This window comes from Microcebus murinus, chromosome X, assembly GCF_040939455.1.
Source record: "Microcebus murinus isolate Inina chromosome X, M.murinus_Inina_mat1.0, whole genome shotgun sequence".
NCBI lineage: Eukaryota > Metazoa > Chordata > Mammalia > Primates > Cheirogaleidae > Microcebus > Microcebus murinus.
The window spans coordinates 105,665,139-105,683,079 of record NC_134136.1 but is presented as its reverse complement, the minus strand read 5'-3'; the positions used below and the strand labels follow the sequence as shown (position 1 = coordinate 105,683,079).

General features: G+C 36.7%; 1 protein-coding gene across 19 annotated transcripts in view; it reads left to right on the top strand.

Annotated features, from left to right (window-relative positions):
- DMD (dystrophin) overlaps nucleotides 1–17,941 on the top strand; it is a 2,109,452-nt gene that overhangs the window by 2,056,895 nt on the left and 34,616 nt on the right. For 15 of the 19 annotated variants that reach the window (XM_012756891.3, XM_012756894.3, XM_012756895.3 and 12 more), the window contains one exon: nucleotides 1,116–1,274. The exons of the other annotated variants lie outside the window; for them this stretch is intronic. In XM_012756891.3, coding sequence (XP_012612345.1) covers nucleotides 1,116–1,274 — 159 coding nt within the window. The remainder of the gene's footprint in view (nucleotides 1–1,115; nucleotides 1,275–17,941) is intronic. 19 annotated transcript variants of the gene reach the window in all.

Below are 17,941 nucleotides of genomic sequence, written 5' to 3'. Positions count from 1 at the left end.
ATTGGTTGACTTAAATATTTGTTTTTAACACCCAATAATTATTTTTAGTCAGCTTTTCACATCTCAACCATCTGGCTTGATGGACCAAAATAATAATATAAACCAGGAGGACTTTTTTCTAAATATTTGATTTTTTCCAACTTAAAATTAGGTAGGTATACATAAGGAGAAATATTAAAGTATCATCTTAATGATATCTAAACAGAAACAAAGAGCGTTAGCCTCTTATTAAGAACAAAATAAAATTCTTATTATAACTTGGAAGTAAATAGAGCTTTTAGGAGCTTGGAGCAATACATTTAGAAAAGTTTCTCCTGTGTATTAGAGAATTCCTAGTTTCCGGGAAAGATTGCAGCTGCCTCCCAAAATAGAAGCCTTTTTGCCTCCTTTCCCCTTCAGATTAATCCTTAAAACCATTACGTAGCAATAAAAAAATAAAGATAACTAAAAACTGAAATGTTATAAAAACACCTCTAAGAAATGAGTGTTTGGTCAGTCACCTTAATGGCTTTTTTCTCGATTTTTGTTTTTCTATCTAAAAAATAATTGAACAAAACTATCATTTACCTACAGTTTAATTATTGTTATCATCTTGCCTCCATGACTTTTATAAGTTAGAACTGGCTTACTGAAGCCACACTTTTTGCTTGCATTGCCTTGTACTTAAGAAAATATTTATTATTTTAAGGGCTGCAGCTTTTTTCCTAGTCAGCATCAACAGTAGCATGGCTGAGTGAACACATTATCTCAACAGGCTTGGTAGCCAAAGCATGATAAAACCATTATTATGTCTTTTAATATTTATTAATTATTAGCTAACTGTTGACATAGAGTCCCAGCATTTCTGTAGTTCTGCCTTTCATTTATCCATGTAAATAGGCCAATCAATTTCATTCGAAAATTTGAGCAAGAAACACTTTGAATTGTCACCGGTAGGATGGTAGACCACAACCTCAACAGTAGCAAAATGTCTTTAGAAGCAGGAAAAACGGTCTAATTAATTGTTAAGAGCAAATAAATAAAATGTTTCTATTTTCAAATACACACCTGAGTCCCTTCCTCCCAAAGCAAAATAAGGGGGGGAAAAAACCAAAACCTTTGATTTTATTTTCCAGAGATGATGAACATTTGTTAATCCAGCATTACTGCCAAAGTTTGAACCAGGACTCCCCCCTGAGCCAGCCTCGTAGTCCTGCCCAGATCTTGATTTCCTTAGAGAGTGAGGAAAGAGGGGAGCTAGAGAGAATCCTAGCAGATCTTGAGGAAGAAAACAGGTGAGTTTTCTTTCTAGTTTGTAATTGGTATGCAGAGTGCATACACTTGCACACATAGAAGAGTGCCAGGAATCTTCACTTAGAGTCATTCTATGTCTAATTGTTTTCTAAAATAATTTGTTTAGCTCCATTTGCACATTCTCTTTTTTGTTATCGGAAAGAAGAAAATGAATGCAATAGTATGATTAAGAACTCATATTTTAGGTGTAAAGGAATTAATGCTGATGGTGGTGTTTGATTTGTTGCATGTGTCTCCAAGGCTTTGATTTTATATTTGAGAATAGAATTTAAGAAAAAAAACAGGTTATTTAACTTTATGATTATGTAATTTTTACATGTGTCTGGCCATATTATCTATCACTAACATTTAAGATAATAGGTTCACTGGCTTGGTCATATTTGGGAACAAATTATTTCATCTTATTTCTCATCATCAAGTGCAGAGATCATCACTTATGCTCACCATCATAGCGGATTAGTGAGACAGTTCCAATTGTGAGCCATCACCTGCAAAAGATGTTCATGTAAAAATAATAGAAACTGTAAAAGAGGAAAAAGACTAAAGAAATCTCACAATGACTGCAGAGAGGACAAAGATGTAAAAATCTGGGGTATTGTGTGGTGTCAGGGTAATGCAAATCATTGGACTTTTACTTTTGTATTACATTTATATCACAGATCCCTTGGTTTAAAAAGCCTTTGCACATGATCTCTTGTAACTCGTAGTGTTCCTTCTTCAGACACATGCCACCAGGCAAGTCTTTAGAGTTGCTCAAATTTGCAGGACTTGAGTACTTTCATCTCTTTGGTTTAGCCCAAGGCACCAAGACCTCTTAATCTAGGCAACAGAGTGTGTCTGAGATCAGTGCCCTCAGGGAGTATGTCATCTCAAGATGAAAAGGCAAACTGCCATTCATCCATTGCTTCCTGCTGCCACTGCCTGCCTTCTAGCTCTTAACACCTCTCACCTTAGCCAGTAGCTCCTTATCTGGTTGGCTCCCCTTTAGTCTCTTTCCTACCCCTCCAATAAATCCGTCATACTAACTCTAGGTTGTGCATCTTTCTAGAACCAAGTCCCATCATGGCATTTGCCCTTCATTGGATTTCTGCATGTAGAAAAAAATCTAGCTTCTCAGCTGGATATTTAAAACCTTCCACAATTTTCTCTTGACCCGCTTTTTCAACTTCATCTCCTTTTGTACTCCCTGTGTTCTAGCCATGCTGTTGTAGCTAGTATTTCTGAATATATCCTGCTCTCCTCTACTTTCTGGGTCAAGCTCAAGCTTGCTTCTCAGCCTAGCTGCTAACCCCCACACCTGCACTGCCATATCTGACAAAGGAGTCCTACCCATCCTCTGTGACATTGCTCAAAATAACTTTCCCCACAGAACCCTGCTAGATCCCTGCAGTTGGAAGAAATCTATCTTTTGCCTATATTCACAGAACATTTTGGACCTTTCTCAGAGAACTCCTTGACAGTTTGCCTTTTTATCAGTTATTACCAGTGCCTCCCTCTAATGAGATAGTAAGTGCCTTTGGGGCAAGGACCATGTCATAATCATCTTCATGTCCCCTGTAGTACTTAGCACAGTGTAAGTGTTTAATGAGTACTCAGGAAATGTTTTGTGAAAACCTGAGAATACAGCAATAATATCACAAGAGTACCATCCAGGAGATAATATTGAACTTTTTTTTGTTTTAATGATAAATTTATTTTTGGCCTTATTTTTAAGATCCTTTGGCAATGAAGACCATGGTAGATAAAATATTTTCCTCTACATTATTGAGAATAATCAGTATTATCCATTTATATTAAATCCTTAATTATTGTAGAGGTCAAAGTCAAATTGGAAGAAAAAGTTGCAGTTGACACTGTAAATAGAATTTGATGTTACTGTGGAATAAATATATTTTTGTAGTATATGATTGTTAACCATTGTGTAATATATATTTTTAGCCCACTGGTCAAGAGCTCTACCTTTTTTGTTGTTTGCATACTCTCCCTCCATATCATGGCAACTAGATCAAAGAATGTTGGTACAGAGTATTGATAACTACCATTTATATATCATTCTATCACTTTTAGTACACTTTAATATATTTTAGGTCATTTAATCTTCCTAAATGCTCTATCAAGAAGAGCTTGTCTCCTTTCTGTGAATGAGAGATATAGGCTCAGAGAGGTTCGAATAACTTGCCCCAGATCTCAGTCAGCCAATGGAAGAACTAAATTCAAATCCAGATATTAATAGCCAACTATTAATAGCCAACAATTAATAATCCAACAATTAATAGCCAACATCCAGACAGTAATAGCCAACTGTACCTTGGACCAGAGAATAAAGAAGAGTCATTCTATGTGAATGTCATTTACATAGAATCTTGGCATATTCCTTGGAATGTGCCTTAACTTGAGAGAATACCTGTAAGGACTAGGTGTCCCTGTATAAACCAGTTCATCTGCTTGTAGTACAGTGATAAGACAGGATGATCTCTTTCCATCATGTATGGAAAGCCATTGCAAAGATCAAGTAGGGGAGATATGACCAGATTTGTGTTTGAAAAGCTCACTCCAGTGCTGAGGCAGAGACCATGCCAAACCGCGTCAGGTTGTGCAGAGGCCAAGCTTGTTTTCAGATTGGAGGCTGAGAGAGAAGGTGTAAGACCTTCCATCTTATGGGAATATTTGCCTTCTACCAACTTTAGGCCAGAATCATATTGCTCACTGTGAAAAGCTGTTGTAAGACTTGGAGGACAAAGGGTAGATAGAAGATGTTATATAAAATAAGTATGAAAATCAACTCAGGACAAAATTAAAGAAAGTTTCAGAAAATAAAAATAGATGCCATTTCAGAGTTAATGTCATAAAGTCTGTTAGCGAAAACTCAGCACTTGTCCTTGAGACAGCATCAGAAGAATGAGAGCACGTGTTTTGGGGAGGAGGAAAGATAATCTTTATTACTTTGCCTGCAAAGGAGGAAAAATGGCAGACCTTCTTGTCTCAAAATCCAAATTTCCTGAACATAGACAGAAATACAGAGCTTTTAAAGGGAGGACCCCTCAGTTCTAGGCTATCGTGGTTAATTATTCTAATCATCCCATCCCCGCCAAAGACAAAGCCTGTGAACTCTGCTAGCTGCCCACCTTGGGGGGCTGGACTGGCACCCATCTGGGATAAGAACAAAAGGCTTTCCCTCTTTTCCTCCCAACCACTAGCCTGAGACAGGGATGCAATTCTCAAAAAGAATGGGGGAAGTTTTAAAGAGAAAGAAATTTTTTTGCTGTTTCTCCCGCCTCTAGGCCCTTCTCTCTGTTACAAGTCTTTAGATCTGTATTGCTTCATTTGCAGTTCTGTTTCTGTTTTGTTTCATTAGGAAGTTTTTGGGTTATTTTCTTTTGTTTTTTTGTCTATTGTTTCCTTAATGTAGCTAGTATGATCTCAGTTCTGTTTGGGCAAAAGCCTTAACTTCTTGGAAGGAACTTCAGTCTTTTCCTTGAGCTCTAAACTATCACGATCCTCTGACAAACAGAGATTCTGTAAGTGACATACACATTTATATCAGACAGTGAATGCTTGCCAAATACAAGCTCTGGGAATTTATAGAGTCCAACTTCAGAGAACAAATAATAGGACAAACCTTCTAGCCAGAAAGTTCCCCAAACACAAGCTCTCTGGGCTTCAGGAGTCTGAGAGAGGGGAGAAGATGAATTTTAAAGCAAACAATCCTAGCAACTTGTCCCATATTTGCAAAGATAAGGAGTAATGGGACAGTGATCAGACTCCCAACATTTTTAAAGGACGAAAAACAGGAATCAGGTAATCACCTCCTCCTATACGAAAGATATCCAAGACCATTCTTCAATAATGGAATGGTTTGTTCTCTGAAAGAAAGAAAAACATTACACTAGAGCTTTCAGGAGCTCTAAAATGAGGACTCTGGTGTTGATGCAAGTCTTTTTGTGAGTTATCTTGACCTTCAAGAAAAGGTCAGGATGAGCTTTCTTCTTTCTCCTTCCACTTTGTCACATTTTGACCTCTTGCCAAATCCTAAAGAAATGTCTCTACAGAGCTCCCATCCTGAAAACAGCCTGTGTGGTTTTCTTTGCTCTATCCTCTCCTGTCTTCTTTGCAGTTCTGCACAAGGAGCTTCAGAGCCATAGCTTTGCCTTCAGGACCCTTGAATTCAAAGTTGCTTAACCACTTTAGTCCGAGCGTCAACTATAGTTGATAGCCACAGATGAACTGAGTGTCTACTTTAGCCGACAGCCGTGATATGACTTTTCTAATTTTTCATTTATCAAAATAAAATTGTAAACATTCAAAAATAACGTAATGAAAACATATATGTATATGTTACCTATTCTGATTTACATTACAAGTAAAGCTGCCTGTAAAGCAAAACAAGCTTTCAGTGCTTTCAAGCTTTCCTCACCACACAAGAGCAAAACGGACTCGTCGTCAATGCACAGCACAAACTGTCGTGCAGACTGTGAGTGCCGGCTGTAGGCAAGGTTTCACAAGCCAGTCAGCACCTTACGGAAGTGGTTAAGGATCCTTTAACTTGCCATTTCCTGTCCTTCCCCTGAGAAAACCCAGGAAGTCATTAGATGCCCTCTCTCTGTGCCTGCCAAATCAAAGTTGGGCTTTGTAACCTAACAAATACTAGCGTACTTTTAGAGAAAATGGGAAAGGATATTTAAAATCGAGATTGTCTCAAGTCCTTTGGATGTGTATTTATTACAGCTATGTGTATTTTGTGTTCCTTTAATCTGTAGCTATGACTTATTTCCAAATAACGGCAAAGGAGAGAAGCTTAGAGACCCCCATTCCTGACTAGATATGTTATTAAATTCTGTTAATTATTTTTCACGATACCTCCCTACAATCCCCTAGGAAAATAGAGGATGGCTATCTTAAAAATGTCTCAGGGGTGTCTTATCTATCTCTGTCTTAGAATTCCATTTTTCCCAATTGTTACTCATAACATTCAATAAATATTTGTTGAATAAATGAAATGAAGCTGAATTTATTTTAATTGTACCACACATGTATGTACTTTTTACTAAAATTATTTTAAAAACCTAATTTTATAGAGAAAAGGCCTTTCAAGGGCTTTTTTTTTTTCTGCTCACTTTTCAAAATACTTCCCTTTTTCAAACTGCCTTGATTAGCACCAAGCATCGCTTTATCATAAATTTAGAATGTTAGGAATTCATTTTCCAAATCCCAGGCACTATATGTCTCTCCCATTGGCATTCTCTGATTCTTGGTTCATGCCAGAAGGATAAGGGTAAAGGTTTGAGCAAAAGCTAAATCTGACTGAGATTTTCTGATAGTATCTCTCATAAGTTTAGATGACTAATGAAATTAGTGAGCTATCCAATCTTTAATGTTTCATTTCTGCATAATATCTCTCCCTTGTTACTACAGATAATTTGGATTCATCTTTATTTGGTAAAGACCAGTTAGATGTTGAGAATTTGCCCCTTAGCATTGCAAACTCAAAGTTTGCTTTTTTCCTGCATAGATTAAAGTCTGTAATCTCCTGACTTAAATCTGTAGTGTTCAAATACAAAGATGTATTTTTCTCTACACTATCTGAATGAACCAAAGCTTGCTCTGAAATTCAAGGGTATGATCCTAGCAATGAAAAGGTAGCCTTTATGAGAGACAAAGACTTATTGTCATTCTACTACCTGCACAGCAAATTGATTACATTGTCCCCAAGTCGAAAAGGCAGGTAAATACTAACCTGATTCACCATAAAGTTTAAAGTTAATTTAAGTTGTTAGTAGATGTTATATAACAACTCTGTGGATTCTTAGTATCTACCTATTCAGCACCTTTCATATGTCTTGTTGGACAATCAGACCTTAAGAAGCCTGGATTTGAGTTTTTCTTTGTTCCTTTAAATTCTTCCAATGATTATGCCAGATTACTAATGTTTATATCCAAAGAAGTTGTAGATCACTTACTCTTACCACTGAATTAAACTCATTGGAAGTCATGATTCTGTTGCTTTACCTTGTAAATGACCTGATGACTTTGGGCTTGGTCTAGGAGTTACCAATTTTTATAGCCTCAGAACATCTGTATTCAATGTTTTCCATTAGGTCTTTGTGTGAGTCTCAATTGATGGTGAGAAGATAGCCAAGAAGGGAAGCTAAATGCATTAGGGGTGAGCATTCCCAGCCAAGGGAGGAATATAAACAAAGGTGTCAGGGTGAGGAATAGCAGAGTATATTTGGGGAAACTGCAGTTGTATTACTTTTTTTAACAAGGCAAACAATGGGAGGAGATGAGGCTGGCCAGATCTACAAGGCCAGGTTGAGAAGGGCATGTTGCCATGCTGAGGAATTTCTGCCTCCTCCCCTAGTACAGAGAACCCCTCAAGGGTGTAAGCCAGGAGTGATGCCATTATGTTGAAATTTGTAAACATAACTTAGGCAGCTACATGCAAGGTGACTTGAAAAGAACACTACTTGCACAAGGATATCAAGTTGGGGAGTTGCATGGGAGCTGAGGAAAGTGATGGTTAGGGCTTTAAGTAAGGTAATAGAAGTGGAACAGACAGGCTGGATTTGAGTGATATTTCTGAAGAGGGGTAAGCTGTTTGATTTGGTGGTTTCATGAGTCTGGGGAGGGAAGGAATGATTCCTAGGTCTGAGGACTGCACATTGAGATGATAGTTGTTTGCAGCTGGGACTGATAACTCAGGTGGAGTAGCAGCAGGTCTGTCCTTTAACTCAGTAGTATTTAGGGAGGTCCTTCCTACAAGGGCTGAGTAGCTGGAAAATGATTAATAGGGTATGGGAGAGGTGGAGTTGAGGTCCTAGTGACATTCTCATTTGTAGATATCTAACAGTCTGTGAGAAATAGAACTTTGAAGCTTGCAGGAGAGGCGTGCAAGTATCAGGTCTGTGGGTCACCAGCTAAGTGGTGGTTGAAACAGTGAGAGTGAATTTATCTACCCAGGGAGCATGTAGCAGAAGGATAACACTGGGTTTGGTAGAACTCTGGAAAATTTGACATCAAAATGTTTATTTAATGACTTTTCTTTTTCAATAGAAAATATATGCGTATTATAAATGACCCAAAGGGTGCAAAAAGGCCTATAGAAAAAAATTAGTCTTTTTTCACCTGTATCCCTTGGCTGTGGTGTTACTACTTTTATTGATTTCTTGTGTGTCCTTTCAAATATATTCCCTACACATGCAAATCTTTATAAATATATTTGTGATTGTTGGGATGACTTCATGCAGCATTGTGCAGTATTCACTGTGGTCTTCTCTTTTTACTTAAAAATCCCTAATTACTTTTCACATGCTGGAGGAATGTGCCAGAAGGATAGGGGAAGAGAGCTTGGGAATGATGGGAGCATTTTCCCAGAGGAGGCAGGAGAGAGAGGGGTTAGGGGAACTGGGGTACAAGAGGAAGTAGTGGCCCCGAATGGGAGAAGGACCACCTCCAAAGACAATGTGGTAGGTGAGGAATTTAGAGTGAAGAAGCTGAGAGGGAGGGGATAATGGAGTGAATGTTAAAATGTCCAGTAGACATCATTGGAAATTAGTACAGACTGATTCCCACAGCTGTTCCCACATTTTTTTAAGTTGGATGGAGGAAAGAGTGGTATATGAGAAATTTAACAAAACTAGATATTCATGTCACTTGGCAACACAGGCCCTAAAACAATGGGCCGCAGAGCCTTCTTTAGATAAAAGGAGCTGGTTTGAGCACATAATCAGACAGTCAAGACCTTTTATGGGAAGGACAAAGAAGAGCTGAAGGGCATACATGTCACATTTTGAGAAGCTGTATAGAATTGGGTCAACCATCTCAGCTCGACTCAGGCAAGGAGGACAGGTACATATGATAGGGGTGGAGTAACCATGATTCAGAGGCTCAGTTTCTAACTAGCAGAGCCAATGTAATGAAATTTGCTTCAGTTTATCCAGAGTTAAACAAAGTCTGGGGGGACTGATTCATGCTATCCAATTCATGGAAGTGAATGGATAATCCAGAATGACAGTTTATTTCACAACTTTATCCTGGTTATCTCTCTTTTTAACTACTACCTTGTTGTAGTAAATGTATTAAGGTCACCTTAAAGCTTTTTGGGGAGACAGCATGGGATTTAAATACAGATAGTATATCTACTATAATTAGGAATATATATTTTTGAGACTGGAGTTATACACTCCATTCCAAGGTCCTGTGTCTTAGAATCCAGTGTCTTAGAAATCCGAATAAAAATCAAATTGTTTTCTGGTGAGCTTAGAATCTTGGCATAGGAAGCTGGAAGATGATGAGGACTGCTTCATACTGGAAGCAGAAAATGGAAGTACAGAGAAATGGAAGAAAAATGGAAGTACACCTTCAGAAAAATGGAAGTACACCTCTGGTGATTAGAATAGTCACAGCTTACAGGTACAGCTGCCATCTCCCTAAAACAGGCTGGTTAAGAGCTGACGTTCCTATAATCCAATTTCCCTTTTTAGAGTCCCATGAAGACCCTCATCCTCCTTTTGGCCTTCATTACCAGACCATCCTGCTACAGTAGAATTGATTATGGTCATAACTTTCTTTAGTTACTTTCCAGGCCTGAGGATGTAATTCCATTCAATTTTGCAGATGGTTACTGAATGCTTAATGTGATTTTAAAATTGCAGGGATCACAAAGATGAATAAGCCTTGGTTCTTACCCTCATGGAGCTCAAAAAATTTAATAAAAGGCATTAAAATATAAACAACTAATTATAACCTGGTGTTACAAGTGCTCTAGGGGCACAGAGGTGAATGATTAATTCTATCTAAGGGAGTAGAGAGACCTTCATGAAAGAAGTCTAAGGTTAAAGACTGAATAGGCGTTTTCCAGGCTAATAGAGGGGGAAAGAATGAACTTTCCAGATTGATGGAGCAGTGAATAATGTGTGGCATGGAATGAGGAGAATAAGAGAACGGTAGGTAGAGACTACTATTTAAAAGAATTTATGCGTCACACAAAGGAGTTTGGATTTTATCCTATAAGCAGTTTGAACAGTGAAAGCTTTTTTTGAGGAAGGAAGATTGAGAAAGGTAATTGTAGGCAGGGAACTAAAGCCATGGAGATTGGTAAAAGTATACTGGAACAGTCCATTAATAGATGACCAGGTTCTTCAGTAAGTAAAGAAGGGATGGAGAAATTGGAAGGTCACTGAATGAATGAGACCAGGGGAGGAGGAAGATAAGGAATTTTTAAATTTGGTAACTGCAAAATGATCATTTAAAAACCAACAAAAAAAACACATAGTGCACACAGGAAAAGCTACTGATTTACAAAAGGTCAGTGCCTGAAGAGAAAGAACTACGTATCAGGCATACTGAGTTCTATTTGCCTGAGGACATGCAAGTAGAAATTTTTTATGTTAATTTGATGTATTCACTCTTCAAAAGGGATTTCAAAACAAAGGAGGCCATAATAGTAAGAGTCCTGCAGTATAAATAGTAGTTCAGTGAACATCATAGGTATTAGCATAGTTGATATGATTGAGCTTCAAATTTGGTCTGAGCTTTCCTGTAGCCAGGGAGACAAGAGGAAACTCTCTCTTAATGTTTAATGAAAGAAGCATGCAACATCCTAAAGAAACATTATAGTTTTTCTGGCTCTACATAATAGTAACAACAAAAGCAAATAATTGTCCTTTGAGTGCTCGCTATGTTCAGGAACTGTTCTTGAGTACATGTAAAATCCTGTTTAATCCTTAACCACTTTGGTACAGCGCTCACCGACCGCAAAACCTTGCCCACAGCCGGCACTCATAGTACTCATGATAGTTTGTGCTGTGCATTGACGACGAGTCCATTTTGCTCTTGTGTGATGAGGAAAGCTTGAAAGCACTGAAAACTTGTTTACTTTACAGGCAGCTTTACTTGTAATGTAAATCAGAATAGGTAACATATACATATATGTTTTCATTACATTATTTTTAAATGTTCACAATTTTATTTTGATAAATGAAAAATTAGAAAAGTCATATCATGGCTGTCGGCTAAAGTCACTATGCACGTTCATCTGTGGCTATTGACTATAGTTGACACTGGTACCAAAGTGGTTAAAAGAGGCCTACAAAGGAGATATTATTTCCAGAAGATGGTAGCACATAAAATGAAGTATGCTTCATACAGCTAGCAAGAAATGACACCTGTATTCAAACTCAGGTGGTCCTGAACTCTTAACCAGTGTTATACTTGATGCACTCATTGGCTAGTGTCCTTATCAACATTTTTGTAACAAAGACCAAGGGAAATCTTGTGTGGCTGTTTCTAGTGGCCTTTGATAATTGTGGAAAGCTTAACATTAAAGACCAAAGATATCATGACAGTTCTCCAAGGATAAAGGTCACAGTTGCCAGAAATGTGTTCTGCAGAATACATCTGAGATACTCTAAGAAAAATGATTCTGAGGAAACATAAACTTTGGAAGTGCTTGTATTGGTAAGTCATAATTACACTGGCATTTACTTTGAGGAGTTTAGAAGTAAAGAAACCTGATTAGCTTTGTTTAACCCAATGTTGCTCACACTTACTTACTTCAAGCCCAATTGTAATGTTACATGGAACACACTTTGGTAAAGAAATTCAAGTGTGTACTATACTTTGAAAACTAGTCAAGGAGATAGCATAGTTGGCTTTCTACTACTGTAGCTGTTGGGGAGCCTAGCCATTGTCTTTCTGGGGACATGAGAAGTAACTATAACACGTGCATACATACAAACCCTGGATTTTTCTCACAAAAGTAACTTTTGATGTGCTCTTGTAGTGAAACAATTGCCCTGTAGACTTAGAAACTAGAATGATTAGGTCTGGAAAATCCAAAGATAGGTTTTAAAATCATCTCCCATGACCATAGAAAATTCTTTGTACCCTTTTTGTGGAATATCCCACTGAATAACCTGGCTTTTCAGTCAAACCACAAGAAAAATTTCCACCAATAACTTGACACAATTAACTTGCTATCTGGAGTTCTTACTTCTTAACCGGTTGAACTTTGGAAGATGTTTACCAGACAGCAACTTTAGCTTCTATCCCAATTATTGTTGAATCTTTCCTTTTAAGTAGTTAGATGCAAAGACCAGTTGTTGCTGGAGGCTAATCATGGATTGTGATTTGAAGTAGGTCATGAATACATCAGAAGACATTTCTCCTTTATCTTATACCAGGAGTGCAGGTGTAGCTTTCATCTTAAACTAAGATTAAGGTATCAGTTAAAAAGATGTGTAGCTGGTATATTGTCTTGTGTAATGCTACTTGAGGAAGCTAATTCCTTTCCTGGCACTGAAATTTCAAAGAGGATGCCTGATCAATATATCAACCTCATGTGGCTTGGTGCTTAGCAAGTTCCAGTTTGTAGAGCTCATGGCTGATGGAGACATCCAGGAGAATGTCTGGAGTTTAAAAGAGAAGTCTGGATTGAGTTGTCGTGAGTTGGGGGCAGGGGTCTTGGTCTTAGAGAAGGTGGAATCCTGAGGATGGGATAGACAGTGTCCTCGTAGGAAGACAGTATATACAGAAAGAAGACCAAGGACCTCCTGATGTACTTGACTGTAATTGGGTATGCCCAGTTCTCCATGAGCAACCCAGTCAGAAATGGTTTCCTGATGTTACACATTACTTATGTAAATGGATGGCTTCTGCAGATGGCTAAACTCATCCATTTTATTTTTTTACAATCTTAATAATTAAAAGATGACCTTTTCTCATGTCTCCAAATTCTGGGGTATCTTACAGTACCATTCTGTCTGCTATAACTACAGGTCATAAGTAAATTCATATGCTCCTTTTCCTATAATATCCTAGTAAATCAAGGTAAGATAAAAATAACCTGTGTTTTTAGCTATAACAGTGAGCATGAATCCCAATCTTTTTGCATTCATGTAAGGTTTGTTACCATGGTGGAACTAAACAATATCCCACACACTAGAATGTGAGCTCTTCAAGGATAAGGGACAATGTCACATGTCTGTCTTTATCTCTACAGTGCTGGGTGCATAAATGTGTTGTGTAAATGAAGGGATGAATACCCTTTAGAGTTTTCCTGTTACTTGATGGATTTTGTTAGGCAATTTTCAGCTGTCTTCCTTGTTTTTCTCATTTCTTATGTTATTGTTCTTTCCCCAAATATCTTAGTATACCTGTTTAGGTTATGATATCATTTTCTATTAGACTGAAAACAGCTCAGTTGTTTAGGTTAACTCATACTTAAGCATTTCCTGAGCTTCGTTCGGGGCTCTTTTTAAAACTCATCATCTGAAAACATTTGGTAGACATAGATAATTCTATAGACATGTACATGTCATTTTTCTTTTATGTATATGGCCTAAAACGTGATTTCTCCATCATAGGAGAAAGCATTAGAAAATTATTATCTTCACTGGGGAAATATCTTTGTGCTATAAGAAATAGGATTTTAAATCTAGAACTTAGTTTTTTATAAGAGCTTTATTGAGATATAATTCTCATACAAGTTACCATTAAAGTATATAATTTACTAGTTATTAGCATATTCACAGAGTTGTGCAAACATCATCACACAATTAATTTTAGAACATTTTACTCACCCCAAAAAGAAACCCTGTGCCCATTTTCAATCACTCCCCATTTTTCCTACAACTGCCCTCCCCAACCCCAGGCATTGACAATCACTAATCTACTTTCTGTCTCTATGAATTTGTTTATTCTGGACCTTTCGTGTAAATGGAATAATACAATATATGGTCTTTTGTGATTGACTTCTTTCATTTAGCATAATTTTTTTAAAAGACATCTATGTTGTAGCCTATATAAGTAATTCATTCTTTTTTAATTCCAAATGATATTCTATTGTATGGATATATCATGTTTTTTAATCCATTCATCAGTTGATGGACATTGGTGTTGTTTCCACTTATTGGCTATTATAAATAATGCTGCTATGAACATTTATGTATAAGTACTGGGACTTATTTTAAAGAAATCATTCTGTAGTTTCTGTCATTGTATTAGAGGAGGCCATAGGATCAGCTATGGCCAGAGTGTACAGCAGTGTATGCCAGGAAGTGAAAAATAGGCCATCAAGTTGAATTTATTGCAAGAACTTAAGGCCAAGTCTAACTGTGCATGAGGGACTCAAGCTGGGACCCACAAAGCTTAAAATTATGATTCTTCTAGAGACTGTTAAGGCTTTTTGCTGACCACAGACAATGAAAGTTTGGTATTTTGCTGTATTCATCTGAAAATGGAAATACACTTTGGTACTATTCCTGGGGACTAGACTTCCCCACCTCTAAAATCTCTCCAATCCTAGTTTGCTTTTTTGAATGGTGAAGATCAGCCATGGCCATTTTTGTCTTGAGTTTTGTTTGTTTGCCTTATTTCTAAATATAATGGTTAGGATTTCTTATGAATTCTTCTCCTCCTTTGTTTAATACATTTATTCTATATACAATAATGTGTTAGTCCTTGATCAGGAATTTTCAAAAAATATCTCAGTTATTAAAGATAAAAAACCCCAAACCAATTAATACTGTCTGGTTCTGTCTCTTAGAACTTGAACGAGATATAGACCTATGTGTCAAGGACATATTTAGAAAAGAGTACACCTAGATTTATTAACCCTGTAGACTTGGTTCCTATATTTTATTCCAACAGTAATCTATGGACATAATTTGACAGTTTTATCACGGTGCCTATTTGGTCAAATCAAAGGAAAGCTCATCCTAATGATATTAACTCATTGATTTCATTTTGCCCAGATGTTCAACTATGAAACCTTTACTAAAGCACAGATAATGGAAGATATACAATAATCCCATATTTGGGAGTGGCTACAAAATAGTCAGAGGGTAGAATTAAAGTATACATAGGGCAAATATTGAATCATGAATCACTTTCTACACACTATATGTGCTTATTTTCTGCCAAGCTCAGTAAGTCTTAGTAGATTGCTTTCATTTCAGGTAATTTAAGTGCTTTCTTTTTATAAGAAGTTTTCAGCACAGCAACCAATATTTATTGAATACTTAACATGAGTTGGGCATGGTTCTAAGAAAGGTTTACATATAGAATTTAGACCATACTGGCTGTTTAACCCTCATAATGGGATTAGTGATTGAGTCAGTTGCTTAGTCTCAGCAAGTTGGAAGAGGCAAGTCATAAATCAAGGTCTTTCTGACTCTAAGACCATCTCTCAAACCTTTTCTAATTCTCTCCTCAGCCATGGGTGGTAAAAAGCACCAAAAAGGCAATGTGTCAAAAAAATTATATTGTTCAGCCTTTCTCCTAATGGGACAAGCTGTTTTTTTTTTTTTTTCTTTTTACATGATTTGACATACTTTGACAACTCTTTTAAAATGTGGATATTTGCCAGGCCCAGTGGCTCACATCTGTAATCCCATCATGTTAAGAGGTCAAGGTGGGAGGATTACTTGAGGCCAGGAGTTTGAGACCAGTCTGAGCAACATAGTGAGACCCTGTCTCTACAAAAATTTTTTTTTTTTTATTTCGGCATATTATGGGGGTACAGATTTTAAGGTTTCAATAAATGCCCATTTCCCACCCTCCCCCCACAAGTCTGAGTCTCCATCATGACCATCCCCCAGATGGTGCACATCTCACTCATTATGTAACTACAAAAAATTTTTAAAAATAGCTGGACATGGTGACATGTGCCTGTAGTCCCAGCTACTCGGAAGGCTAAGGCAAGTGGATTGCCTGAACCCCGGAGTTCAAAGCTACAGTGAGCTATGATCACACCACTGCACTCTAGCTTGGATTACAGTGTTCAACCCTGTCTCTAAATAAAAACATAAAATAAAATGCAAATATTGCTTGAATAAATGGCATATTATTATAAAATCCCAGTAAATTTTAAATGTCTTACATAAAACCTTTATACTGAGCAAATTTCATTAGGAAGGAGGTTGGAATTGAGAGATCTGAATGCTGTAAAGGGGGAAAGTGATTAAGAAAAGGATTAGAAACAAGAACCTAGAGGGAATCTTGTCATTTTTACTGTTTTGCTTAAGGCTGTCCTAAAATATGCATACTCTTACTTCCCATCCTGTGAGCTTCTCTTTAATTAACGCTGGTAATGCCAAAGCACATTAATGTCCCTTTCTATCTAGTGTAGGGGTATTTTTAACTTTGTGTTTAATAAAATTTTACAGTACAGTTTTAAATATTTTTATTGTAATTGAAAAGTCTCTGCAATTTCCAGTTTTTAAAATGCATCATGCTTGCAGAATTTGTCTTTTGTTTTTAGGAAACTTCTAATTTGCTAAATTTATAGTTGCTGTAATAGTTGTATATGATTTACTACATTTGCCTGAATCGAGACGGATATGATTTAGCTGTTTTTAATACTATATGAGGGTAAAACCAGATTTCTTTGGGCCTATTCCTTTCATATGCAGACCTTTGTAGTTGTTCCACTTTATGAAATAGACTCTGTATATGCTTATGCCTTGGTATACAGTTTAATGTGTAATAGTGTTAAAAAGATGTTGACCACTGGAAAGTGACCTTCATTTCTCTATTTCAAAAATATCATTATGCAACTATATAATTATGCATAGTAGGGAAGTTTCATTTAAACAGTAGATGACCTACATTGAAATCACTAGACCTCTATAAATTAATATAAATTACACAAAGATTGCTGTAATATTTTTTATCATACATGCTAGTTATGACTGGTAGAGGGGCAGTCATATGTCATTGCTAAAGGGGCCAGGTGCTTCCTTGTTTTCGGCAGGTACAGGTAAAGCAACAAGCCATGCCAATTTGATTCATCTCTTATGTCCAATAGTTGGTTAGGAAATTTTTTTTAGTGTAAATTTGTATTTGGACAACCATGTTTATATACTTTATGACATAAAATTAATCAGATACATCTACATCGTTGTAGAATGAAGGGACTTTTTAGCTCTATGGAGAATAAGAAATTAATAATGGATGGGAGACTTTTTTTTAGTATAACTGGCTGCAGGAAGAAATTGTAGTGACAGAAGCCATGTGCAGTGAATTTGAATTAGTGTTCTTTAGGGAGCTACCTGAGAAATATAATTTACAAGATAATCAAGAACGTAAATAGATTCTCTGTGGAGTCATTGTCTGATCACTGACATATATTCATCTGCATTGAAATGACTTCATGACTACATTCTAACAATTAGAAAACCAATAAGGGTGACATGTACATGTGTAACTTTAAGAAAAGCAAAATACTTACCGGTAACAATATAAATAAATCAATAGCCAACTGGTAAAATGAGTAAACTGTGTACTTGTGTTTAGACTTCAAAACGACTTACCTTGGAACAGTGGTAAGTATTTTATTGATCATTTATGAGATTGATCTTCCCTATATGCCTCATAATTATCAAAAAATCTAGCATTATGATATACTTTTAAAAGTATTGACATAAATGTTTTATATATAAGAAAATGACTTAATTCATAAAAACTAGATGGCTCCATTTCCAACCCGTAAAAAAATATGCCCTAACACAGCTCTGTGATCATGACCACACTTATTAGAAAACACTTACTAGAAGTCATCTCTAATTCAACCTCTTCAGCATCAATTTTTCTTAATAATTCTCATAAACATTTTTTGTTTGCTTTAATTTTTTTAATTTCAGCATATTAT